The sequence below is a fragment of the Equus asinus genome, chromosome 29 (assembly GCF_041296235.1).
Source record: "Equus asinus isolate D_3611 breed Donkey chromosome 29, EquAss-T2T_v2, whole genome shotgun sequence".
In the NCBI taxonomy this organism is placed as follows: domain Eukaryota; kingdom Metazoa; phylum Chordata; class Mammalia; order Perissodactyla; family Equidae; genus Equus; species Equus asinus.
This window is the reverse complement of record NC_091818.1, coordinates 19,951,511-19,978,260: the sequence shown is the minus strand read 5'-3', so window position 1 is coordinate 19,978,260 and position 26,750 is coordinate 19,951,511. Positions and strand designations below refer to the sequence as shown.

The 26,750-nt window shown below is 47.6% G+C and overlaps 1 protein-coding gene across 3 annotated transcripts in view; it reads left to right on the top strand.

Moving 5' to 3' along the window:
- JCAD (junctional cadherin 5 associated) overlaps positions 1 to 26,321 on the top strand; it is a 79,498-nt gene extending 53,177 nt beyond the window's left edge. For 2 of the 3 annotated variants that reach the window (XM_044761885.2, XM_044761886.2), the window contains exons 3-4: positions 13,068 to 16,831; positions 21,554 to 26,321. In XM_044761885.2, the coding sequence (XP_044617820.2) occupies positions 13,068 to 16,831; positions 21,554 to 21,588 (3,799 nt within the window). In that variant the 3' untranslated portion in view covers positions 21,589 to 26,321. Of the gene's footprint in view, positions 1 to 6,984; positions 7,172 to 13,067; positions 16,832 to 21,553 lie in introns of those variants that run through there. The other variant, XM_044761888.2, reaches the window with a different exon arrangement.
- Positions 26,322 to 26,750: the final 429 nt, after the last annotated feature.

Sequence of the window (26,750 nt, the reverse complement as noted above, 5' to 3'; positions counted from 1 at the left end):
TGCAAGGCTTCTTGGGTTGAAATGAAAAGATGTTTCTTTCTTTAGTAGCCAATAGACAACTGAAAACAGGAGGCAGACAGAAAGGTAGGCAGGAGAAGAATTATTTTCCCCAATAGAAGAAAAATGCTTGTGGAGGAAATAAATGCATGCTAATAGTTAACAGCTTAAAAATTTTAAGAAAAAGAAAAACCAACAATACTGTGGCTTATGTGAATTCTGAATCTGGATGAATAAATGGTTCTCTGCCAGATCCCAGTCACTCGACAAGTGCAACTGTGGTCCTGCAGCCTGGCCTGTCCCACACAGTGACCCTGCTGGGCTGGCCTCTGGGTCTGGGGGCAGCTGTAGCCAGGATGGCCCTGTATGCCTACAAGGCATCAGGATGACTAGGAGGAGTCACTAGGGTCCCCTCTTCCTGCAGTGTCTCGAGTGGGTTGAGGTCTGCCCTAGAGTGTGTCCGCACACCATGGGCCAGTCCTCAGTGCGCCGCAGACTCCCTGGGCAAGACGGCAGTCAAGAAGGCCACAGGGCTAAAAGGAGATTGTTTTGTTTTGGCAAGATGGCGAAGATGGAGACATGTTGGCAGTGCTATTATTTTATAGCCGAAGAATGTGAAGCCTAGAGAATGTTGGTGACTTGGCGAGGGCCATTGGACACTGCCGTGTAGGGAAGCCTGACCCAGGCCACAGGCCCTGGGCTGCCAGGCCAGCTGGTGGCTGCCACTCTACAGCCTCGCTGGGCCTGGCCCAGCTCTCCCTTGTGAGGCCTGCCTAGTTTGAAAGGGGCGCTCCTTTCTATGAGCAGCTTTGACGGTTGGCCTGTGCTGGACTGCCCCGTCTCACTCCCTTGTCCTCCGCCCTCCCTGCGGCGTGCGTGGATGTGTAACAGCTCTCGGGGCACAGCTGCATCCCTTTCCTGTCTGGAGCTGCATGAGGAGTGCATCCTGTCGTACCTAACTTAGAGGATGCACGTAATGCTGCTTCTCTGTGTGCATTCTTAAGGGCTACATACTTGGAAGGTAGTATTGTCCTTTATCTGGGGTGTGGTGACAATGGTCAGGACTTCCTTCTTTCTCTCTGGTAACTGACATCAGCTTAGAACAGAGTTTCTTATGTAAGGGCTGGTTATATCCAGTAAAACTTAAAAAGAGAAAAGGAGCACAAATTTCCAAACATGCAAGAGACGTTTCCTAACTTGCTGAAGAGGCTGTGCTTTGCGTTTTCACTATTGTTAGATCAAGTGACATTGAGCACCCAAGATGGCAAGAGAATGACAGTTCTGTTGTGAGGAGAGGTGAAGGACCAACTGAACTTGCTCAAAAGCCCTACGCTCAAGTGGTGGGGACAGTTCTCTTCTCATGTGTACACAGTTTATCTGAGTTAATGATTAGAGACTAATTGTTTTCCAGAGCTGCCTTCAGTGTGTTGTGCTGTCCATCTCAGGGCTGGTAACTGTAGGAGATTTAATGCAAAGAAGATGGAGCCTGAAGCCTGGTTGTGCGACTCCCTGCTCAGGGGCCTGCCTAGCTCTTTAATGGGCCCTGCAGGCCTTCTCCTCCGAGCCCCACCTGCCTTTCTTGGGCCTGCTCCTGTTCTAAGGTGCCAGCCACACGGGGCCACCATGTGCTCCCTACCCTCTAAGCCCTGCCTGGAAGCTCCTGGAACCTCTCCTCCCCATCTCTCTCTGGAAACTCTGCCTTAACAGTTTGACTTCTTGAGCTTCCTGCAGTTGAAATTACTCTCTCCCATGTGTTCTTCCAGCACTTTCTCCAGCTTCCTGAAGGCTGACACCATTTCTAATTCATCTCTGATTTTGCTAATTCCTATTAAAGAATTTTGCATTTATTAAACAACCAAAAAGATTTTAAAAATAAATTGGATCAAACCTGGTACTTATACACCACGGCAGTTGTGAGGGCTGAGTCATTGGGCTACACTGGGATGCGAAGTGGAGGAGGTTTCCAGTGAGAGGACCTGTGTGAGGCTAGTTAGGAAAGTTCCGTTGTGAACAGGAGGAGTGTTGGCTTTCTGTGCTGGGCAGTTGGGCTAGAAATATTCATAGCTCCATACGTGCTGACTTGGGGCTGAGCAGGTGGGAGGAGGAAGTGCCCGTCCCAGTCAGCAGAACTCCCAGGAGGCCAAATCGTTCCTGGTGGTAAAGTTTCCCTGCTTTTTAGATTCTGTGGGTGCAAAAAACTGCAGCCCACCTGGAAGAAAAGGGGGAAATGGTTGTGAGACTCTGACGGGCCATCTTGTGGACGCCCGTAGGTAGGAAATGAAGACTAGCAGGCCTGGTTCCTGTGGGAGTGAGAGCTGGAAGCCAGGATGGGTCCGTCCCCTGCTGTCTCTCTGGGTGGTGGGTTGTTCGCCTGGGGGAATCTTTAGATCTCTCTGCCTCCTGTGGCCTGTCTCTGCATCTCCCTGCGCTTCTGCTTCCTCCTCTGCTGACCAGCTCTTCTGTTCACTGACGGTTGCTACTTCCCGGTGACTTTGGTTCATGGTGACTTGTATTCTGCTATTGCCTCTGCATGGCGGTCTAGCTCCAGAGCACCCTGATGACTACCACCTTGTCTCTTAATTTCAGTTTTTGAGCTAATCGATCATTGTGGGCAGCCAATGGATGCTTTGGCCTTGGTTAGTGAGTTACCCCTATTCTGATGAGTGGGGGCAGGGGGGAGGGGGGTGGCTGGGGGAGGGACACAGGACGGGTTTGGGGAGGGAATGACCAGACCTGGATGTCTGAGCTTTCCCTGCTGTGATTAAAGGGGCTATGGATGAGGGCCGTTTCCAGGCTGGGAGGGGGGATAATCATGCACCCCAAAACATGTTCTCTTCTCTCTTCACAGAACATTCACTTAGTAACTCGAAAGCCTTGGCATTTCCCCTTAAGTCATGTACTCCGCTGAGAGCTCATCTAGATGCTAAACCACTCCTGAATGGTCTCAGTTAACAGATTGTGATGATGAAACTGGCTGCAGGTTTTGCATGAAAGTCACTCACATGAGCCAGAAAAAACCTCACAGGCCATGTCAAATATTGCTGCAGTGTTCATAGGTTCATAGCTGGAAAACCACGAATGTCTATAAAACTGCAGTCAGCATTCTCTGTATCAGATGATTTAATGCTAGATTTTTACTATGTCCTAATTTTTGCCATGTAGCCAAAAACTGATACTGAGTGTACCTTATATGTGGCATCTCTGTCCTCTTCTGGCAGTATGAAAAGGATGCTTCTGAGAGCTTATATTTACATCTGTGTTTAAAGATTATAGTGAGGCGTATTCTTTTAGTTCATCATTTTGCACTGAGTTTAACTTTTTTGCACGTACTGTCTTGTTCCAGGGCTTGCTTGCCAACACACACACACACACACACACACACACACACACACACGCGATAATTAAGGGGAAAAAGAGGAAGTGGGCGAAGGGGAAAAGCTGGCTGTTGGTACACGGAGGGAACTGCCTGCTCAAAATGAAAGTAGCCATAACTAAATAATACTTAGCTACCATTAAAATATGTAAAAGACTGTTATCAGGCATTCACGGTTTCCTTAATGTGTTTCCTTTGAAATAATATAATCAGAGGAAGCTGTAAAATACCTTAACATAGCGGAGGTTTGAATCTGAAAGTCGTACTATAATGAGTTCTTCTCTGCTTAGTCCCAGGGATTCTGGTAAAAATTTCTGTTAGTTAACCATGAGAATACCTTGTAATTATCTCTTGTCATCAGCGGCGGTCCCAGCTGATTAGAGACTTAGCAAGCGGGGAGCGTCTCTGATGTGGCAGGCAGGCTGGGCCCTCATCTTGGGAGGTTTCTATTTGATCAGTAAACATCCATTCTAGATAGTGCTACTGGATATGGTAAACAGTTAACTTTCAGAGGCTTTCTAAGCTTCTCTCAAATCATATCCTGCTTATAATGGTTTTCCAAAAAAGGCATGCTTCAAGTTTAACATCTGTTTCTATGTATCTCTTTCTCTTTACAAAATTATACTTTCACAAACATGAGTTGTCTTCTAGCTGCTCAGTATCCTAAGTGGTAGGCGTTGTTTTTGACCTCTTCACAAGAAAAGCATGAATTGATCGAGCTGGCGTGCTCAGGAACACACCTGAAGATTCAGAGCTCCTGTTTTCCCCACTGTCTTTCCGTAAAGCCTTCTTCTGAGGTTTTTGTTCTTGCTCATAGCTGTGTAACCTTCCAGAAGTGCCCGAATGCCGGGCCTCTCTCCTGCATGCGCTCTTGTGTGTTGGTTGCTTTCCTGTCACTAGTTCCTCCTACCCCGAAGCAGGTTGGGCCCTTTGAACGTGAGGCCTCTGGAAGATCGGTGGTGAGCAGGCACTTCTGGAAGTAACAGGAAGACCTCAGCAGCAGCACAGCCTGGCGCTTGTCTGCCTCGGCAGCATGTCATCACCAAGAGGAGAGTGTTAGGGTTGAGTTTCTTCTTTAGCTAGAGAATTGGATTAGTTAGCAAGCAAGGAAATACCCAGGTGAGAGGCACTGGATGGTGAGGACCTGAAACATGGCTCTGAAAAAGACCCAAAAGGTCTTTAGGTCCAGTCGCTTAGTTTCGGAGACGACTATACCGCTGAGTACCTGACGAAGCACAAGGAGCCTAGACTGGAGTCTGGTTGACATCTGACTTGCACCAGCAGTGGGCCCTGAGGGCTTCAGTTAGCTTCCCAAGCACGGAGCATCCTCATCTGTCTGCAGAGAGGGCACTAGGGGTTCTTGATAGCCCCTCAGGCACTCTGGCTTACTCGTCCCTGGTGGCTGCCTCCCCGACTCGTTGCTGCTCTAAGCTTGGCTTCCACAGAGCAGAGGGGCAGAGGCACAGAGGACATTCCCTAAGTGTCTGTGGAAGAATGAGTATATGAAAGTGAGGAGTGATGATAGGAACATGAAAGGGAAGTGAGAAACTAGGGTAGTTTGTTTTTCATGTCGATAATGGCAATGTATGGACTGTACTAATGAAAATATTTTACCTTGGTGAAAATCAGACTATCCTTATTAATAAGAAAATACTGAAATAGTCTGCCTTGCCTATTGGATTTATGTGAGAGAGAATGGATCCTAGCTTGCCATGCCTGGTTTGTGTAATAAACTAAATACCAGTTTGTTCTACATCATCATGGAAACGGGTGTAGCTTCTTCCTTAGAGACCGGCCATCACCGGAGGGGCAGAGCCTTGTTATGACAGTCAGCTCTGTCACTCTTTCCTGTTGTGGTGAAGGCCTATTGATTACAGCTGAGAGCAGGCAATACCGCTCTGAAATAGCCATCACGTAAACAAACACGCAGCTCTCCTCTTTCCTCTGTGCCTGCGCCTTCTTCCTTGGATGATGCAGGGGGAAGGAGTTTCAAAATTATCTGCTCCACAGAATTTATTTTAATTGGGTTAGTAACAGTATTAATAGCTAAAAACAAGGGTTTGTTGTGTTAGACACTCTGTTAAACAGTTTAAATATATTATCTCATTAATCCCTCCCAACAAAGTCAGAAAGAAAGGAATTGTTACCATCCCCTCAATAGAAATGAAGACTCAGAGGCGAAGAGAGGCGCTGTGTGTGGCAGAAGAGATACGGTTAAACAGAATGGTGTTGGCGCTTGAACCCTGCTGCCGGCCAGTGCCCATGGGGGCACCCACACGCTCCTGGCAGCCTTGCCATGCTGCTCCCTGTCAGTGTGGCAAGAAGCCTGAGCCACCTCTGGTCCCTTTATCCTGCGCAGCTGCCGCAGCCATCTGTGGGGATCAGCTGCAGGTTCACCAGGCCTCCCCAAGCTCTGGATTCCACTCTTTTCCATCTAAACCCTTTCTTCCTAAAGCTAGGAAATTCCTCAGAGGGTGGGTAGTAACCTGCAGTAAATGCAGGTGCAGCTACCAGTCAGTCGGAGGGAAGGCCCCCCATCTGGGAGGGAGGGGGGGCATCTGCCCCTGCTTTAACCAGGCTTTACCTCTGGGGAACTACAACTCCAGGTGGTCTGCAGGGCTTCCTGCTCCCTCTGATGGGACCCTCCCTGAGTGTCGGCTTCTCCAGAGGCTCGAGGCTGCCCCAGCATCGTGATGTATACAAAATGATGTTTTATGTAGAGAGAGAGTGTCATCTGTCATTGGGATGCTTGCATGGGTGACAATGGTAGCACACAGCCTTCTGGGGAGGCTGCTGCTGGGATAAAGAGGACTCCGAAGTATCTTCTTGCCTTTAAATTCAAAGTCATCGATATGTCCGTGCCGTTTTAATTAGTATAGCAAGTGGACTAATTTAAATAACTGACAGGAGTCAGAGATGCGAGTGTATGAAACAGGCTTTCTTCTCTCGTAAGCGCAGTTGTGGGGAGGCTGTTGTTACGGATGATGATTCACCAGGAGCGGTTCTAGTTCTCTCGGTTGAGGATGACTCAGTGCACACAGCCAGTGGCCTGCCCGGGTGGCCCTCCGCCAGGTGCCACCTGTCTGTTCTCCTCCCTCCGTGCAGACCTCATGCCCTCCTTCCTTCAGCTTTATCCCTTCCCTCCCTTCTGCTTCTCCCATCTTCTTCTGTTCTAAGTGTGCATTTGTCAGTGGTCCACATGGAGGCAAGCTCAGAAGGACTCTCTTCCGTCATGGTTTTCCTAGTCCCTGATGCATTCGAAAGATACACTACTGGAATTTCCACCAGTTTCTAAGAAGGCTCAGTCTTGCATCAGCACTAGCTGTGCATTTAATAATTGGTAAAAAGCATGCAGCAAGCCCACACACCACTCCCCGAGGCAGGCCTCTTGCGCGGGGGCTCTGAGTTACCTTGCGTCTATAAAAGGTCTTTACTAGACCTGGCACAAGCAGAAGTCTCCTAGTCCAGAGATGATTCAGAAAATTGCTGGCAACCACAAAAGCTCAACTTGTGTTGAAATTTTTTAAATATTCTGGTCCTGTGGTAGAACGAGTTGGCATTGCAGTGGGGATGGGTTCCAAAGTGCTTTTTCCATTCTGAGCTGATCTTTATAGGACCTGGACCCCCCGCTCTGGCGTTCCGAGCCTTTGTGTGAAGGGCCCCTGGCTGAGGCGCTTCCGTCCGGATGCGGCCACAGGTGCTTTTCCAGGTGAATCTACTGAGCTGCTGCTGTGCACTGAGACCCTGGGTGCTTGGAATTGCTTTCCTGTCCTGTTCGTATGTCTAAAGTTGGCATCATTTGTAAGTCTAGTAATTTATGTTTCCTCTTGAGATCCATTATTACGTTTGTGTAGTTTTAAAAAGTAACAAAAAAGTAATCTCCTGAAATAGTCTACCTGGTACTTTATTTCAACTGAATCTATATTATTTATCACTTATGTTCATTTATTATGACATTGTAAAAAGCAGGCATAGAAGAACTTTTCAGTCTGACCAGGCATTTGTGTATTTTCTAGTTAGAACTCTGCCACTTAGAATTATTTGTTCAAATTGAACGTTGCTGAATAGTAGTGTTTATCTGTTATATTTCCAGAGCAGCTGTGTCTTTTTTGACTGATGTTTAATTCATGCTAACCTCTATACCTTAGTCTTCATCTTCTCTTGACCTCATATTTCCCCTTTCCAAAATTAGCTTATTTGTTACTCTGTGTCAGAGGGCTATTTACACAGGGTAATGTATTGAATGTAGTAAGGCGCACTGAAGAACAAATTGCAGGCTTCCTTCCAGGCCCAAAGAGCATTAAGAGCAAATTCTGTAACGGTAGATGGCTGACCCCATCACAGAAACATGTCAGACAGCTCACACTGGGGCTGGTGGATGTGAGTCATTCTGAAGAGATGCCGAAAGCGCCTCTGCCAGTCTAGAAGAGAGCTGCTCCTTCGAGGAGCGTGAGGTTCTTTAAGTGGCATGCACTGCCTTTATACTCAGATTGTGCATCTGGGTAAGAACAGCTGACCCATCTGGATGGGGGAGTGGCTTCCAAAGGAAGAGTCACAACAAAGTCATGCAGCTTTCCCCTGGTCCAGAATGTGACACCAGGGTTGAAGGTCGATCAGCAGCACCAGCATCTGCTGGGCTGGCAGACCTGCCAACCGAAAGAAATCACGGGACCTGGGGACCACTTTAGTGAAGCCCCCACCCAGCGCCCACAGCTCCCCAGGGAAGCACAATTGACTACACTTTGGGGTTCGCCCTCGGGGGCCCAGGTTCACAGAGGAGGGAGGGGTCACTACAATGTCTTTGTTCCTAGGGAACCCCCAGTTCAATGAGTTAGGCAGTAAGTCTTGACTAGTTATCTTTATTAAACCACACATCTGTCCCGTCCCCACCGGGCACAGAGCTCAGCTGTAGGTGCCCAGATGGTAACAACTTGGTGCAGCTCCTAAGGACCTTGGTCCACTGGGATGATCTTGGAGTGTGTGAAACCGTGGTTAAAAGACATTTCAAATATTGCCATTCTAAGTGGGCTTTTACTTTTTAAAAGAAAGGCAGTATTTTCTATTGTGGTTGAAAATGAGTCATGTGAACTCCCAGAAATGTCTCCTAATTTTTTTCATCATTAGCTTTTATATAGTCAGCAAATCGGTTTGTCAGTTTTCCTTTAGATGTGTTGTTTTTCACATGTTCATATTTCAGATATTTTCCAAACAGTTTTCATCACTTGTTCTGTGGGCATCATGTCTCTTTTCTGGAGTGAGGCGTGGAGCTGTTAGCAAGTGTCACCTCTCCCTCGGCTCCATCCTGTTCTCAGGAATTCTCTATAAAGACCTGCTGTCTCGTTGAACTTGTCAACGCAGTTTCTTTGGGCTATCACGTTCCACTTTGCTCTCCTTATCTTTTTCCCACCCTTTATTAATATGTTCAGCATGTTTTTGTAAAATGTCCCATTGTTAACTTTTTAAAAATGTAAATTATTAGTCTCATTTTTTTAAAAAGAAAAATTTAACCTCATCTTATTTCCTCAAAGGCACTAGGAAACATATTCTTGGCTTTGAGGCCATATGAGGTAACACACGTTTTAGCTGATAATTGGCATCCTATATCAAAAGCGGTAGAATATCCACACTTAACAACTTGTCTGAAGGAGAAATTTGCCAGAACTATCACCATGTGGGGTCCACTTGTGCCTGTCAGAGCCAGGTGCATACTAGATACAAGATAATTTTTGTTAAATAAATGCTTTATAGTTTTCTATGTCATGTGGACTATATTTTTAAATAGATCATTTAAAATTTCCCAGATGAGCCATGTTTTCCTTAAATTAGGATTGTGGTATATTGTGAAAATAGGAAAAAGTTTAATCTGGAATGCTTTTGATTAGTTATCTGTTAGTTATCTATGGCAGTTTTGACTAGGTTAAGGTGATGCTATAACGTTTTTGGGTGGAGAAGAAAATTGACCACATTACTCCTATAGGTCGTTATGGTCTGTTTATGTCCTTGTCCTGTTTATGTCATTCTTTATTTGTCTTCTGATGATGCGCATGGCACGTACCTAGACAAATAGTACCTTGGGATCTCAGCCACCTCGTGGCATATGAGCACACCACATGTTTACTGAGAAACCGGAACATCCATTGAGAAAATGAGCAAAAGCCACAGTGTGGTTTCTTCTGTAAAGCCGGACACCCCAGGGATGTGCTTCCAGGACAGTAAGGAGTAAGAGTGGTGCTAAGGAGGCCAGCAGAGATGAGTCCTTAGGGAACCTGGCCCAAGAAGTGCTCTGTTAACAAGCGTTCAAACCTAAATGTTCAAACCATCATTTCAACGACAGTAAAAGCAACAGACATTGCCCTTCTCCTGTGCCCAGTGTGAAGACAGCCTGCATGGTGTGTGAGTCATGAGTGCAGAAGCATTTAGGCTGCTCAGTGGCAAATGCTTTACTTCAGATTGGTTTTAAATATTTTCTTCCTTTTCAACCCATAACTCAGCTTTGCTGTAAGTGGAGCTTAAGTTATTGGGGGTTGGGGCTGGAGGCAGGATTTGAAGAGCTACCCTCACTTTTTAAGGCAAAGAAGTGATTCCAAAATAATAATTAAAATAACAACAATAATAATAAATTTTATTTACATACAGGTAGAGGCAGAACGGGCAGCCTCTACCTGTGTGTTGGGGACGGTCTTCCTTAAGCCCAGTCCCTAGCAGTTGCTCTGTTCCACAAAATGTGGTTTAATAACACCTAAGCACAAAAAAATAATAATAATAAACCTTACTAGTAATCAAAGAAATGCAGGTGAAAACCAGTGAGATGCTATTTTCATTTATCTAATTAGGAAAAAAATCACTTGTAACCCCAGGAATGGGAAAGGTTCAGCTGGCCAGCTCCCCTCCGCGCTGTGGGTGGGAGGGGAGCTTGGGATGGTTGAGCGAAGGTCGAAGGTCGGGTGTGACAACATGGATAACATAATGCCCTTAATGGGCTGATTCCTTTCTAAGGGTTTATTCTAAATAGCCCAAGGCATGCTTAGTGTTTGCGGACAATAGTGTTTCTCACAGTGTTTTAGAATATAATCTCCACAGACGTCCACCAGTGTTACAGCAATTCAATAGGTCATGTGCATTTGATAGAGTGTTACTCGTGTGTTCGAAGGTGCACTGGAGGAGTGTCTCATTACATTGGGAGAAGGAAAACAGAGTGGCTACCTGAGCGGGCTTTGTGGTCACAGTTCTTGGGTTTGAATTCTTTCCTCACCACTTACAAGCTGTGTGACTTGAGAGAGTTGTTTAACCTCTCTGTGCCTCAATTCCCTTATCTGTAAAAGGGAGAAATAACAGTGGTTATAAAGTTTAAATGAAATAATTCATTGGGCATGCCTGGCACAGCATAAGTGTCTAATAAATGTTAGTGTTAAGCAAGTTTCGTAACTTGTGTGCCTCTTTCCTCCCCTGTAAAGTGGGAGTGACAGTGGTTCCTGCCTCAGAGGGCTAAGGATGAGTCAGTGCAGGGAAAGCACTTCGTATGGACCGAGCATGTGGCAGCCACCATGTGAGTGTCCGCTGTTGTCCGTACTGCATGTGCTTGGAAGCATGCATATAAACCAGATTCCTGGTGGAGCCCTGGGGCTCCTCGGAGGTCCACGTCCTCACACACAGCCTGGAGGACACACAGGCATGCCTTGTTTGACAGCACTTCGCAGACAGTGGATTTTGTGGGTTTTTGGTGAGGAAGATTGTCCCTGAGCTAACATCTGTGCCCATCTTCCTCTATTTTACATGGGATTCTGCCACAGTGGGGCTTGATGAGTGGTGCTGGGTCCGTGCCGGGATCTGCACCTGTAAACCCCAGGCTGCTGAAGCCGAGTGTGTGAACTTAACCACCAGGCCATCAGGCCGGCCCCGATAGTGAGTTTTTTAATAAGACCCTCCACCAGCAAAAAGATTACGACTCGATGAAGGCTCAGATGATAGTTAGCATTTTTTAGCACTAAAGCATTTTTTAATTAAGGTACGTACATTGCTTCCTTAGATATGATGCTCTTGTGCACTGAATAGATTGCACTGTAGTGTAAACATAGCTTTTATATGCACTGGGAAACCCAGCAATTCGTGTGACTCACTTTATTGTGGTATTTGCTTCTTGGCAGTGGTCTGGAACCGAGCTCACAACATCCCTGGGGTGTGCCTGTATATCAAAATAATCACCTCTGGGTAGATTGGTTTTTTTACTTTGCTAAATTTTTCCAAATTTTCAACAATGAATATATATTACTTTTATAATCTAAAAAAACAAGCAGCTGTGTTAGAGTGAGACATTTTCTGCTTAGCCCATAGTTAATCAAAATAGTTGAGTGCCCCAAGCTTCCTTGCAGGTAATGGTTTTTCTGTGCTACAGTCCTAGTCTCTGGTCGTTTGCAGGCAGGAGCGTAATATTTCTGCGCAGTGTAGCAACGTGCAGCGTCTTTCTCCAGCTGCATTGGAACAGGGGTTCTAAACTCGAGAATCCTGGGAGGAGCTTTTGAAATCTACTGGTATTGGGCTCCTCTCTTGACTGATTAGATGCACATATTTTGGAGTGAGCCCTGGGCATTGGTATTTTTTAAAAGCTCCAGGGAAATTCTCTTGTGCGGCCAGGTGGGGAACGACAACATGGAACTAGGCTGGTATTTCAGACTACCAGTTCCTGCCTGGCAGAGAGTTCTGCTGCATGAACAGAGCCCCCCTCCTCTGGTCAGTCTCAGAGTTGGCCCTAGCAGCATTTCCCGCATCTCCTGAAGGTAAGACTCCCCTGGTGTTTGTTAAAAATACAGATGCCTGGACCCTAACCCGGACGTACTGAATCTGAGCTTTGACGGGGAGAGACCTGCTCCTGGGATTCTTACATCAGGGGAGTGTGCGAACTGCTGGAACCGTGGTTCTATCTGAGCCTCACGCTGGGGGACCTGGAAAAACACTGATGCCTAGTCCCCCTCCTGCCTCCATGGTTCTAGTATGATGGAGCTAGGATACTGTCTGGACATCAGGATTTGTGAAGTCCCTCCAGATTCTAATGTGTGGTTGTGGTTGACAACCGTTGGCAGTGATGGTTCTCAAAGTGGGGTACTGGAACCGGCAGCATCAGCATCACCTGGGGGCGTGTGTTAGCAGTGCATAGATGCAGCCCTACCTAGAGCTGCAGAATCAGAAATGGGGAGCGGGACCCAGCAGCCTGTGCGTTAGCCGCTCTCTTAGGATTCCTGCACGTGCTCAAGTTTAAGCAGTACTGCTCTAGAGCAGCGTTGTGAAAAGCGGTTTCCTAGACTCACTCCCAGAGGTTGCACGGTGGTCTGGACTGAGCTGGGAATGGATGCCCAGTGGCCCAAAAGCATGCTTGGGTAACACTGCTCTCGGATTTATCCTTATTCCCTTAGACATTTCAAAGTTATAAAGGCCTTGACATCGCTCAAGTACGACCAGTGTCCCAGTGTTCTTGTGGGTAGCCTGTTGCTGCCACTCCTGGGCAACACACATGGCTGTTTTCCAGCCATAGTTACTGGGACATGTTTTCTTTAAAGTCGACAAGTACTGTGGTTGGAAATCTATTTTTCAAAAATACTGACCTAAGTCTGACTTGGAACAGCAGTCACAGAAGCAGAGAAGTGCACACTGCTTCTGTGTGCTTCCTGCCTTGGTGTAACATCCGTGCCTCTCTGTTTTGTAGGTTTTATCATCCACCTGTGCCAGCGTGGTCGTCTCAGCCCCAGACCGGTCACAACCGCGCCTATCAGGGAAGACAGGAGGTCAGTGGCTTGCTAGGGCCAAGGGACCGAGAAGACTTGGAGGTTAGAGGAATGGCCCAAGCGCACAGTCTGCCCATCCACGTGAGGGAGGGCCCATGGGAAGTTGGAAGAAGGACCGAGAATGTGATGAAGAAGGCAGTTTGGGAAGAACTGAGAATGGCAGGTCCTGCCGAATGGCAGAATGTAAGCCTCGAAAGCTGGAACCAGCCAAGGAAATTAGGAAGGCAGATGTCTGATGGTGATGGGGAGAAATTGTTTCAAGATCTCTACCCATTCGTGCAAGGAGAACATGTGTTGAATTCCCAAAGCAAAGGGAAATCCCAGTCATTGCCTAGAGTTCTTTGCCCTGAGAGCCTGAGTTGCATGGAAATTCCTCTTCCGTTAAATGATAGACATTTACCAAGTGTTCCTAAAATGCCATCTTATCCTCCAAATTGTGCACCACATTTGGAACCCACAAGGAACTCTGAGAAGGGTGGCTCCTCTGTCCCTTTGCTGCGGCCTAAGTTTGGGAGGCCCCTCAAGCCTCCGTCTTATGATTCTCACCAACACTCCCGGGGCGGAGTGGAAAGCAGCGACTATCCAGACAGCCAGCAGACAGACCTATGTGTTCCCCACTTGACCAAAACTAACGACCCCAGGCAGGAGCTCTGTGCGCCCGACTCTGGTTTGGAGCCGCCAGTGTATGTGCCTCCACCGTCGTACAGGTCGCCACCCCTGCACATCGCAAACCCCTACGTGGAGGATGCAGCACCCAGGCCTGTGTGTGGTGGTCGCCGTCAACAGGAGCACCTGACCGAGAAGGCCGGTGCCAGTTGTCAGCTTCCTTCGGGCTCCCTTGGGACTGGGAATGAGTATGGTGCAAGCCCACGCTCTCCTTGCGGACTCCCTCCACAGCCCCGGCCCACCGCTGCTTTGGATGGCTCTGTTCTGTATATTCCCTTTGATGACCCACGGATCCGACATATTAAACTAGCTCAGCCCCAGGGTTTCTGTGAAGAAACAAAGCTTGATGAGAGGTTGTACAGCTCCCGTCCGGTCACTCCCCCAGAGCCGGCTCGTGGGAACACGCGACATGGTGGTGCCAACTTCAATCCACAGAGCCTGAAACCCCTGCCTGGGGGAGAGAGAGGCCCCCACTTTGCTGATCCCAGCCCCCGGTTGCTATGGGGCCAGCTCCCCAGGGATGGAGAAAATGGTGGCTTTCATGACCCAAGAGACCACTGTACTGCAAGAGGACAGCGGCCGGACGTGCAAGGCGACCAGCACAGATATGCAGAAGGCCAGGTTTCCTTCCAAGACCCTCAGGGCGAGAGCACCTGTGACGCCCGGACCAAGCTCAAAATGTTTGAAACTGGGATTCAGACCAAGAAAAGTTCAAAGAAAAAAATGAGCGAAACAATATTTTGTTTGGTTTCCATCCCAGTTAAATCAGAATCCCATCTGCCAGATATAGATACAAATAACAATGACTTAAAACAGAGTGCTGATAAAAAGAATGGGCTCGATAAGAGCGCAGCTCTGCAGGAACAAAGTCCGCTGAGCACGTCTTCCACAGACCTGGAGCTGCAGGCTCTCACAGGAAGCGTGCCTGGGAGAACAGAGCTTCGAAAACAAGGTCTGGGGGGACCAGAAGACGACAAACAAACAAATGACCTCAGGTTCATTCACCCCACAAAACACAGAGAACTCAAGGATTCTGGCTTGTGGCCAGGGCACCAGTACAGAGATCAGCAGACACAAACCAGCTTCGCCGAAGAATCCAGAAGCCTGCAGCCCCTCCCTGCAGAGAAGCTGGGGGGCCCACCTGATGCAGTGCTGACTCCAAAGTGTGTAGACCCTGCTGTACTCTCCAAACCTCAGGGGCACCTGGCATTAGCTCCCAGTGACCAGAACCAGAGGCCAAATGCTCGGCCCCCAAAAGCTCAGGTGTCCCTCAGCCCATCCAGCAACAGTGCTTTCTCAAGGACATCCTCGTCCCTAAACCAGGCACTCCTGCCCAGAGCGGGCCCGAGTCAGCCCTGCGGGGACCAGCCCAGGGGCGAGGTGGTGAAGGGGGAAACCACCGGCCCATGCAACAGTCAACAGCTCTTTGGGCAGTTTCTTTTGAAACCGGTTAGCCGTCGTCCCTGGGATCTGATCAGCCAGTTAGAAAGCTTTAACAAGGAGCTTCAGGAGGAGGAGGAGGAGAGCAGCCACAGCAGCAGCGGCAGCAGCAGCGAGCACAGTGATCCAGAATGGCTGCTGGCAGGCCCCGCTGGTGCTGCTCCCGGGAGTTCCGCCTTCCGTGAAGACAGCTGGGAAATGAGAGTTGAGGAACCACCAAGGAGGTCCGCCAGGGAGGACCCCATGCTGAGGTCGGGAGGGGTTAAGAGTACGTCTGAGCGCTGGAGTGAGGAAGGGAAGCGCGGCCACCTGTGTGCCCGCCTGCCATCCCTGGGGCCCCTGCAGGTGGGCGTCAGCAGAGGGGAGGCGTTGCTGTCAGCAGATGGAAGCTTGATGACAGAGAAGGGAAACCAGGAGCTCAAGAACAGAATCGACGAGCTAGCACTCAGCCCAGGTCCTGCGAAACGAACATCTTCCAGATTAAGTGACACAAAACCAGCGTCCCCATGTGATCCAGCTGAACTGAGGGAGCCCCAGGAAAGTCAGAAACTCTCCAGTGTTTTAAATCCTGTGGGGCTGAGCAAAGCTGTCCCTCCGGAGGCTGAGAATGGGGAGGAGAGGGGAACAGTGGTCTCGCTGTCCCTCGCTAGCAAACCCCGCGGACTCTCGGCACCAGACCTGAGGTCTGTGGGGCTGAGCCTGGCGCAAGGGCGGAGTGCTGATGAGTTAGAGGGGGCTTTAGGGGAAGCGAGTGCAATAGAAATCCCCCCCAATGAGTCCCTTCAAGCGAGGGCCGCAAGGATCCTAGGCATCGAAGTGGCCGTGGAGTCCCTGCTGCCCAGCGCCAGGGGAACGGGACAGAGCCCGCCTCCCAAGCCTGACGAAGGTGCCCACAGGCCAGCATCCCCTGGGGAGGAGTCCGTGTCCAGTCCAGCACTGGTGGATGGCCCCACAGTATCCACTGATGCCTTTTATGGCAGGAGAAAGTGCGGCTGGACCAAAAGCCCTCTCTTTGTAGGGGAAAGGGACAGTGCCCGGCGGGCCTCCCAGGCTCCTGAGCACTCAGGTGTAGATGGGGCCCTCCCCAGCAATGCCCCCGGCCCAGAGCCTCGGCCCAGCCCCCAGGAGTTCACGTCCTTCACTCACGAGGATGCGGGCACAAAGCCACCCTTCAGGTCCACCTTGTTCCATGTTATAGAAAGGACCCCAAGTGTGGCCGGCTCAGAAAAGAGGCTCCGCAGCACGTCCAAAGTGATTGAGAGTTTACAGGAGAAATTGGCCTCCCCGCCCAGGAGAGCGGACACCGACCGCTTGATGAGGATGAAGGAGGTGAGTTCCGTGTCTCGGATGAGGCTCCTGAGCTCCCGGAGCGGTGACTCGGTGGAGGACGCCGAGGAGCTGAAGGCCGAGAGGGGCCTTGGGGCACAGCCAGGAGGCCTGATGACCCTGAACGCTGGGGACATGGCACGGAAGGCGGAGCCCTCGCTGTCTGTCTCCAAGGGCGTCCCCTCACTGGAAGAAAACGGGTGTCCGGCGGCACAGAGGGAGCAGGACGTGGACCAGGACTTCTGGTGCCCAGGTGAGGAGGCAGGCGCGGGCAGGTGCTTGGTATTAATTTGGCGTCCTTAGAGCACAGAAAATACCAGCTTGGTGAAAAATGAAAATCTGTGTATTCAGAAGATACACTTGACCCTGTGAATTATTGTACCAAAAGATTCTTTGTTTTGCAAAGAATTATCTGGAAACTTTCCTTGAAAATTAAGATCTTATGGTGCGTTTTAAATGATTATATCTGTAGAAATGGTCTATGTAAACAGCTGTATGACGTTATCTTGGTGAACGACTTTGGGCCTTTACCATGAAGAGGGAACTGAGTAAAGTCTCCCAGCCTGGCAGTCCCTCCATAAGCCTGTGGGAGACTGGGGCGTTTGTACTCTGCTCTCTCCTCCTAAAACAGTAGGACTTCACCCAAATAACCCTCATCGCTCTTTGCCAACCTAATAAGAAAAGACGTACCGTATTGATTCGATAAACTACCATCCTATGATGCCGTGTCTTAATATTTTCACACTCCAAAATCTTTTGCCCCCATTTTTATGTTTTTAGTACCACACCATTTAATAACTTTAAAAGGTTTCGTAGGCAGCATTAACACTTTCTGAACAGCCCACCCTAACAAGTTCACCCACCAAGCTCTGTTTCTTAAAGTCCCTTGAATTCGGATTGCTCCATTCCAGGTGACACGTTTTGGCCACAGTGTTCTGCAGGCCTCCGGGTCTCTCCATCCTCTCCCCTGAGCATGTGTTCAGAGCCTTCTCCGGTTCCCAGTGACAGGGATGGTGGCCTCCCCAAGCTCAGTCCCACCGTCATTGCCGTAACACAGACGGGCCGAGAGAGTGCTCAGCATCTCTTGCGTCAGGTGTTTTCTTCAGGGCCTATCCTGGAATTGGTTAGAAGAAGGGCTGACGAAGATGTCACTGGTCCCCATCATAACCTGCAGACTGGAGGGGCCTTACATTGTTAATCCAGACCTGCGCACAGACAGGAGGAGCAAGGCCCTGCACTGAGTGCTACAGCTCGGCCCAGGCCCCAGGCCGGTGTCCCGATTCAGACCCTTCCATCTCACGGGGCACCCCAACAGGGTGGTCCCCCCGGCCCCCACTTCTCTGTGTTCTATTTTGAGATCTAAGGATTTAAAAGTAGATGGAAAAGACCACTTGTTTCAACTAGAAAAATCTAGAAATTTTTGTTAAAAAAATCCACTTGGCACTCTTTAAATTTTCCCACAAAGCAGTGTGATTCTTAGGAGTGTTCGCGGGTGTTGCCCTGTTCCTTATGCAGAATACGGTACTGAAATGATCCATACGGCCCTCTCTGGTCGTCTGGTTGGCAGGCGTGGTCTTCACTGAGGAAAAGCAGACTGACAACGCCGAGCTTTGCCTTTGCCGCGGTGCTGGGAGATGCGCTGCGGCCCGTCTCTGAGCTGCGGCTTTGTCAGGCGTCACCATGATTGCTCCTCCTTCCCCTGCTCCCCAGAATATACCGCTCACTGTCAAGTGCTAGTTAGAGTGTGTTCCTTATCTATAAAATTAGGATGATTTTATCAGTCCTGCCTCTTCCTGAGAATTGTAAGGGTTTTAAAATAAGACAAATATTGATGTAATAAAACACCAGTTTGTAAAGATTTCTTAGTCTCAGCCGTGGCCACATACTTCAGGGGGTATTTTATAACATAAGATTTCTAGGTCAATAAAGCACTCCCTCAGTTTGCAGCTTGATCGTTTGCCGTGCGAGTGGGGTTGGTTAGGCATCTGAAAACACCTAGATAATGCCAGTTTTAATTTTAGCCAGCCATTAAAGATAGCTCCCTATGACTTTATTATGTTTTTAACCATCGTTACTGACAAGTAGAAATTTTAGTTTTTTTTTCTCCTCTCCGTCTGATGCATTTATTAATACACAATACAGTGACCCAAACTCTGAAGGCAGAGTTGCTCACTGTGACAGACAGCTGCCTCCGGCATTCGTAAGTACTTGGCTGGAGGACAGCAGGGACGGCTTCTCCACACTCTGCGGCTCAGGTCAGCCCCCGTTGGCCTGCTGTGTGACGGTCACCAGACCTCAGTAGCAAAGCCAGTCCTGTTGAGAAGCCGTATGATTGAGGTAGTAAGACTTTTGACGTGTGTTCGCTTTTCCTCCACTCATTGCTTCACAAATTAGAACAAAGGCTTGTGCTGTGTCACTGATGTGCATTTGGATTTGTTTTCCTTTCGGTGTATTTGATCATTTTGATCACAAGAAGCATCAACCCCCCCAACACCCCTGACTCTGTCACCCCCGTGTGCCAGAACCACTTCATTGCTCACTTCATTGCACAAATTCACAGCCCACTTAAATTCAGATTTTGTTCTGGAATTTTAAAACAAGATTATACCATGTCGACCTGTAACATTGCCCCCCCGCCACAACATGCACACACACCCCTCCAGAACTTCCTTATCTGTCTTGTATTATAGTACCCATCATATCATAAAGTGTCTTCAGATTAAAGATGCTAATTTCAGCTAACATCTCTTCAGTGGTCTTTTGGGGCTCTGACTCAGAAATCAGCAGCTCAAAACTAATTCAGGTGACAGAACCCCATCTCCGATGGATGGATTACAATTCAGAATTGCAATTCCCAGCACTGATAGCATTCAGAACCTGCTGGGTCCATCACCCTCCGTTGCATGCTCTCTTAATCCAAGTACAAGAGGAAATGAGAAGAGATTGTCTGCTCCAGACTCACCCTGGGGGAAATCTGGGAAGGTTGGTGATGCGAAATAATGCCAGTAGAAGGCTAGACGTTCACGCGTCTTCAAGGCCGGTAGCTTTTGAGGGTGTTAATACATGAAACCCCCCCCAGGGTGGCCCTAATAAGTTGTCTTCCCCTGAAATACTGCCCTAGGAACCAGGATTCCAGATACTCAGGGGAACCTCTCTGTCCTCTAGACCTGTGCTGGCCTACATCGTAGCCCCTTGCCACAGGTGGCTGCTGAGCACTTGAAATGTGGCCTGTCCAAACTGAGATGTGCTCTAAGTGTAAAACACACACCAGAGTTCCAAGACTCAGTACAAAAAAAGAAATCTAAAATTTCTCAATAATTTTTGTATTAATTACCTGCTGAAAAGATAATATTTTGGATATATTTGGTAAAATAAAATACATCAACTTCACCTGTTTCCTTTTATTTGTTTTAACATGGCTACTAGAAAAGTTAAAATAGTGTATGTGGCTCACTTTCTATTTTTGTTGGACGCAGACCCTCCACGATCTGAAGAAGGGGCCCATTGTTCGACAGAATTCTTTCCCCTGCTCCCTGTCTGTGGACCCTTGGCTGTATCAGTGGGGCTGTGGGGGGCAGGCCCGTTCTGTGGAGCTGTCGCCGTGTCCCTGGCCCTGCGGGCAGCTGGTCGGGGCCCAGTGTCTGTGTAACGTAAGGCTTGATAGATGGTACCCTTCTCGCAGGCCTCTGCGAAGCCGAGGGTGCCCTTTCCAGAGTGTCATCCATTATGATCACCCACCGCATTCTCAGTGGAGAAAAGACATCTTTGCTCACAGGCTCGCTCTCTCAAAATCAGCACACAGTGAGGCTGATGGAGCACAGAAGTGTGGCGCTCTGCTGTGACCGTCCTGTGCTGTCACCCTGCAGTGTTGTTGAGGGTCGCTGTGAGAAGGCAGCTGACTCACGGGGCCTCCACCGGCTCTTAGCCAGGTGGGCACTTGGCAGTGACTCCTGTTCGAGGAGGAGCTCCTTCTCCAGAGTGCAGACTCTCCTGTCTGGTTTGTGATGCCTCGCGCACAGTGCTGTAAACCCTTAGTTGTCACGGTTGTAGCATCGTATGGTAAATCTGCCCCAGCTGAGGGGGGAAGGTGTGAGGATGACTTGGGAAAACATTTTGCTGCTAGGGAAATCGAAATCCATGTGGCATTCATAGTGCACAGCTGTCCAGACGGATTTGAGAAGATATTGTTCTATAACTATCAAATTGTACCATCCTTCCAGATTTCGTATGTGTTTTCTCTTAAAAGGTTAGGAAACCTTTGAGCTGCTGTGGCAGGAAATTCTGACCATAGGAGGCACAGGTGTGAGCTTCCGGTCTGCCTGGATCCCAGAGATCTGTGCAGCCCGAGGCAGTCAGATTTAGCATCACCAAACTGCAGCCCTAAAGGCAGTTTAGGACTGTTCCTTTGTACGGTGTCCTGTTTCGGAAGCCCAGATCTTCTGGGCCCAGTTTAGGATTTTCCAGCTTGGGCTATAGAATGGAGCAGTGTGCTGGCCCAGACTCGTACCCACTTGTGTGTGGAGAAGATTTGTTCTAACAGGCGTGTGTCCCGCCCTGGGCCCGCCTGCTGGCTCATGGCCGTCAGAGACAGAAGGCCTCTCATTGCCAGCCAGGCAGTCAGGGTCCCAGGGTCCTCCAGTCTGCTGGGGACAGCACTGGATTACAAAGATGTGCACCCTAAACCAAGTTTTCGTTAGAGCTATAATTTAGCAAAAAAGAAATCGTCAGCATCAGCCAGGCACGCCACTGCTGGTTTACAAGTGTTGGGTCTAAAGTTAAGTATGTTCTTTTAAGACAGACTTTTGATGATAGCTTTTCACTCCTTAGTGAAAACAAGATTGTTGAAATGTCTAAAAATTAACTTTTATCCACTGGTGGATTTGGCTCCCTGAACATACTTATTTATGCTCTGAGTGTTAAACAGAAAACAGAGCTGTTGAATGTGTCACTGATTTTCTTGTTCTCTTTTTCACAGATTCGTATGACCCTAGCAGAGTGGAGCAGGTGTGATGAGATGCCAGTGACGGGTGGGACCCCCGTAGTTTGCTGACTGAGTGATCTCTGGTGAAGCCATCGGCCCAGCCTGCCTGTGTATAAGCTGTACGCTGCTGGCTTTTAGTGCGCCGTTACATCTTTTACCACTGCCGCCAGGAAGCTCGTCATCCCTGCAGACTCGCTTTGTGGAAATAAAGCAGTAGTCTGTTGAAACCATCTGTTTTTGTAGCATGAAGAGTTAATACCTGTATTTAGCAAAGAGTCCCATAGACTCTCTTTCATGATGGATTTAGCCAGGCTGATAAATAGTTTGGTGTTAATCTGGTTAAGTGAAAATTTAAATGTGGATGATAGAGTGAATGATTTTGGAAGGACTGTGAATGTCATAAATTCCCCTTGGCCTCTCCACGGCCTGTGGTCCTGCTCGTGTTAAGGAGTTTGGGGCGTAGGCCATCACCTCGTGTTCCCGCACTTGGAGTTGAGGGGAGTGTGAATGAATAGTTGTGATCCATTGCTAATCAGTTTGGCCTTCTGTTGCTGGGAGTAACTTTACTTATAAGTAACTTGCCGTCGGAGAATAAAAGCAATATCTTTTAAAGTTCCTAAAAGATTAAAACTTGTACTGTAATGTACTGAGAGTATTATTTATCTGGCAGTGAAATACTTGGATAGTTTGCAAACATGCTATTGTCTGCTTTGCACTCAGTATTATCTATTTTTATTTTCTGTATGGATGTTTAGAGAGTGTTTATATGAAAAATAATTGCTGGTTTAAAATAGACCATTTTAACAAAGTAACTATATTTCTTTTTACAAAAATGCTATTTTTCTATGATGTAAACAATTGTTAGGTGGCAGATTTTTAAGGAAGTATTTTATTTAAGAGTCTGTATCCCTTTGTGTGAGAGGAACCCAGAGCGGGTTCCCATTTGCTTTAAAGCCTGTGGCCCTCACCCAGTCACAACTCTGCTACTTTTGTTTTATCTTAGAAAGAGATGTCAATATAGACATTTTACAGGGTTAATAAAATTAACTTTTCACAAAGATTTTTTACAAATGTAGCTGTAAGGTTGTAATTGAAAATAACCATCTTAAAACCAGCCAACACCCTTACAAGAATTTTTGCTGCCATATCCACTAGAATTACCAAAAAACAGTTTCATCTTTATGTGTCTGTGGGGATCTGCCCTGAGACCAGACTTCCCTCCTCCCCCCCGCCCCTTTAAAGAAATATGTATTTTTATCTAGAATGATCCTTAATTTGTCTCTGCATATTTTTAAAAGTGCTAGAGATACTACATATATGCCATTACAGAAGCAGTATGAGGCCTGCGTATTCTACTGTGTTTACTGTTGCATTAACCTGCACAAAGTGTGTGCATTTTTTATGCATTTGTCCCTTCTTTCAGAGTGAGGCATTCTTACTAGCTAACATGTCCTGAATGGTTTCTTGTCTCTTTTTTCCCTCTCTCCCTTTTTATTCTTTCTTTTTTACCTCTCTCTCTCTCTCTCTCTGTTTTTTGGGTTTTTTTGGAGGGGGGACCCACCTTATCTATTTTTAGACATTGCAAATTCCTAAAATGTGAACTACTGGGTGGTCTGCAGTTTGGCCCGAAAATGACTCTGACTGGGCTTTCATGGCCTGTTTTTATCTGTACCATATGATTTTATTTCATAAGAACTTCATGTATTTGGACTGTAATAAACAAACAGACCCTAAGGAATTCTGAAGTCTTTTCAGATACGCTGCTCTGCCTTCTTGGTCCTGCCTCTTGACTGAGGCGCTGCTCTCCAGATCTTGGCTCTTGTGAAAATTTAGAGCAGCTCTCGTTTTCACAGCACCGCGAGATGGGCCAGGGCTCTGCTCGAGATGGCTGAGAATGTTTCTCCCGGGGGAAGTCCAGTGGGGAAGAGGTGAATCGCTCTGTTAGGGCTGGTGAGTCACTGGGTCACCTGGTAGAACTGAGCGACTGTGCTCCCCTCTTGAAATGCAAGTGAAAGGAGGTCACGTGTATGTACATAGACGCCTAGACAACCTAGAGACACATACATACATATGTATACGCATGTAGGAACTCTGTTCTGGCTGCCTCAGATTTTGTTGATTCCATCTAAAGACTTCTTTTAATCAAAAGAGTTAAATTTTAGCTTATTTCTCAAGAGAAAGAGAAGGACCCTAGAGACAGAAAATTACTGCACCTTATGTATATCAGAAACCAAAATATGATGCTCTTCTGTTTTGTTTTATTCTAAATCGTTGTATCATATCTTTCTGAAACCATTCTGAATTTAGTTGAAATTATCAATAGTTATACTTTTATCCTTAATTTCTGGATTCCAGCCTGTGTATAAATCTTCTGGGGATGGGGAAAGAGAAAGGTAACTGAAAATTTGTATATTCTGAGATAAATAATACAGTCTTTAATCAAAAATAGCTTTCCCCAGAGGTTTTGAACTTACTGCTGATTATCCTTTTATTAATTCTATTTCTCATAAATACACAACTCTGTTATTACTTGTGGCTGGAAAAAAGCTTTTCATATTTTGTGTTTGTCATTGTTTTTCTGATACATATGACTTACTGTTGGTGTTTAATAATTTGGGGCTTATAAAATTAAAAGTTCTAATTTTGATTATTTGGACTAAAAAATTACTTGAGGAATTACATATGAAATGTATTTGTATTTCTTAATTTGCAAGAGAAGGGGAAAAATTATGGTAATATAGCTCTAATTATCTTTCTTTGAAGAAAATTTCTGAATGCTTGAAGACCAAATATCTCTGTGATCATTTTCAATCTTCTGTTTCTGCAAACCCCAGAAAATTCCTCTGTAAAGACACAGTAGCCCCTGATTTCACCTTCAGAACTCTTTTCCGTGTTGTTCATAACTATTTGGATTTCTTTTTTAAAAGTTCCTTAAAAAATGTATTTACTCTCTGAGGTCCTGATTTTCTTACTAAAATTGTAGGTTAAGGATGTGGTTCATCTGAAAATTCTAAGAACTTTTTCTATCCCATTTGACTATTGGTGAAAGGTTGTTGCTAATGGGAGTTCAACTGTCTAAACTCAAATAACTCTGAAACTAGACCCTTCCCTCTTTTTGCAACAGCAAAACGACTTACTCTGATAGCGGCTGGGTTAGGGCTTCTGAGAAAAAATGCTGATCCACTGTTGACACAGCTCCTCCCCAGCTCTGGGCAGAAAGGACTGACCAAAGATAAGACTAACCCACCATTTCATCTGTGGCCCCCAAAGATTATCTTTGTGTGTTTGGCTCTGTTTTTGTTTGTTTAAAATGATTAAATAATACACTGTTGTCAGGTTAGCATCTCTTGGACAGTGACCAGCGCAGCAGAGTTCTCCCTATGTAAATATCTGAGCTTAGAAACACTTCCAATTTTCTAAGTTCTCGCAAGCCATTACTTGGATGTTTGGATCATTGTTCTGCCAGATCCATCTGTGCAGGGAGGTGAAGCTTAAGGGATGGAGTGAGGGTCGAGAGTGTTTCTAAGCTGAAGCTATTGCAGGCCTGGGGGAGTTTTGCATTTCTTTCGTTTTGTTTTTAACTGCAGATTCTGTACATCTGTTGGTGGGAGGAGAGTTGCTACTCAGGACAGGATTTAAGAGACACTTTCCAAGTGACCTTTATGAGTCTGCGTGGTGGGAGGTCTTTTGCAAGTGGTGGGTCCACTTGGACCCACCAAGCTAAGAAGAGAGAGATTATAAAATAACTATAGAAAGAATGGTCCCCAGCCTGCCTGTTAAGAAAAAAGGAGTGGCTAAGACCGTAATTCAGATGGAGGCCCCTAGAAAAGGTCGATATAGTCTCGCAAACTGCCCGTGGAAACAGCCCTTGGGGTTCTCTGCGTGTGGGGAGGCGGGCGGAGTCTCTGCAGGTTCCCTGGTGTGGCTTTGAGAGCCCCTGTCATGGTTGTTTACTGCAGAGGACAGGGAGGGCCTTGTTCCATGGCCTCTGCTCACTGACTGAAACTTGACTGCAAAAGCAGGTCCAGATAGTCGAGCCATTGGTCCCATTGGCCTGATGGGGTGAGGAGCAGGCGCTCCCTGTGAGATTTTCCCTTCCCATGTGGAAGCCGGGCCTGCGGGGCTCACAGCTCAGCCACAGAGCAGGCTTCCCTCCCGCAGCTCCCTTCGCCCAGCCTTGCAGCAGGCCCAGATGTGTGACGCTCGCTGTCAGGGAGCATGGGGGAAGACAGGCAAGTTCACGCTGAGAAGCATATGGCAGAAATTAGAAATGAAAACCGTGTGTCCTGGCCAGGGAGAACGGCAGTAACCTACAGATTATTAAAACCAGCGAAGCACTCTCCACCTGGGTCAGCTGAAATTCGAGCCCTCACACTCGGCCTGTCAGGAAAGCTGAGCAGAAGCGTCTCTCTCACACACACACACACACAACTTCTAAAATTTGGTGAAGATAAGGCCCTGTAACCCCTACAGAAACTTTGTATCTGCTCGTCATTTCTTTGGGCACCATTAATACATAAGGCAGGTAGAGAGGTCCCAGGAAAAGACACAACTACTAATGGCCGATTGCCAGCTTCAGGTCACGGCTCCCAGGTGGGGCAGTACAGAGAGCTTAGGGATGAGGGAAGAACAGTAATACCAGCGAAGCACACATGAATGTCCTCAAGGAGCACTCGTGTTTCTCTGCTCAATGTAAAGACTGCTATTTCAGGATGGTTGGCCTGCTCAGTAACACATGTTCCAAATAAAGATTTTGCATGAAGGTGCCTGTGTCCGTTGTCTTTGGCTGCTGGTGCAAGAGCTGCCCTGTAAGCTTTAAAGGCCTGTCCCACAGGCTGCAGGCTGCACACGGCGCAGCTCAGATGGTGTTGGTAATCCAGGGACAGGCGGCCCCAGGCATGCCAGCACCCTTGGTCTCCACCGAGGGTTTCCTGGGCGGTAAAGCTCGTCTTTGCCCCTCCTGCAAAGGCTTGCTGACATGGTGAAAAGAGGCCGAGAGGGTCAGTTTGGGGACCAGGTTTGAGTTTTTGGCTCCATCAGTAACCGTGTGGCCTTGCACACGTCCCTTCTCTGGCTTCTGTTTCCCCATCTGCCTTTCTCACTCCTTGAAGGTAAGAGTCACGTATCTGAAAACGCCCCCAGCACGCCTGGGTGTTCAATGTGTGGAAACGAAGGTCGACCCCTACCCTAC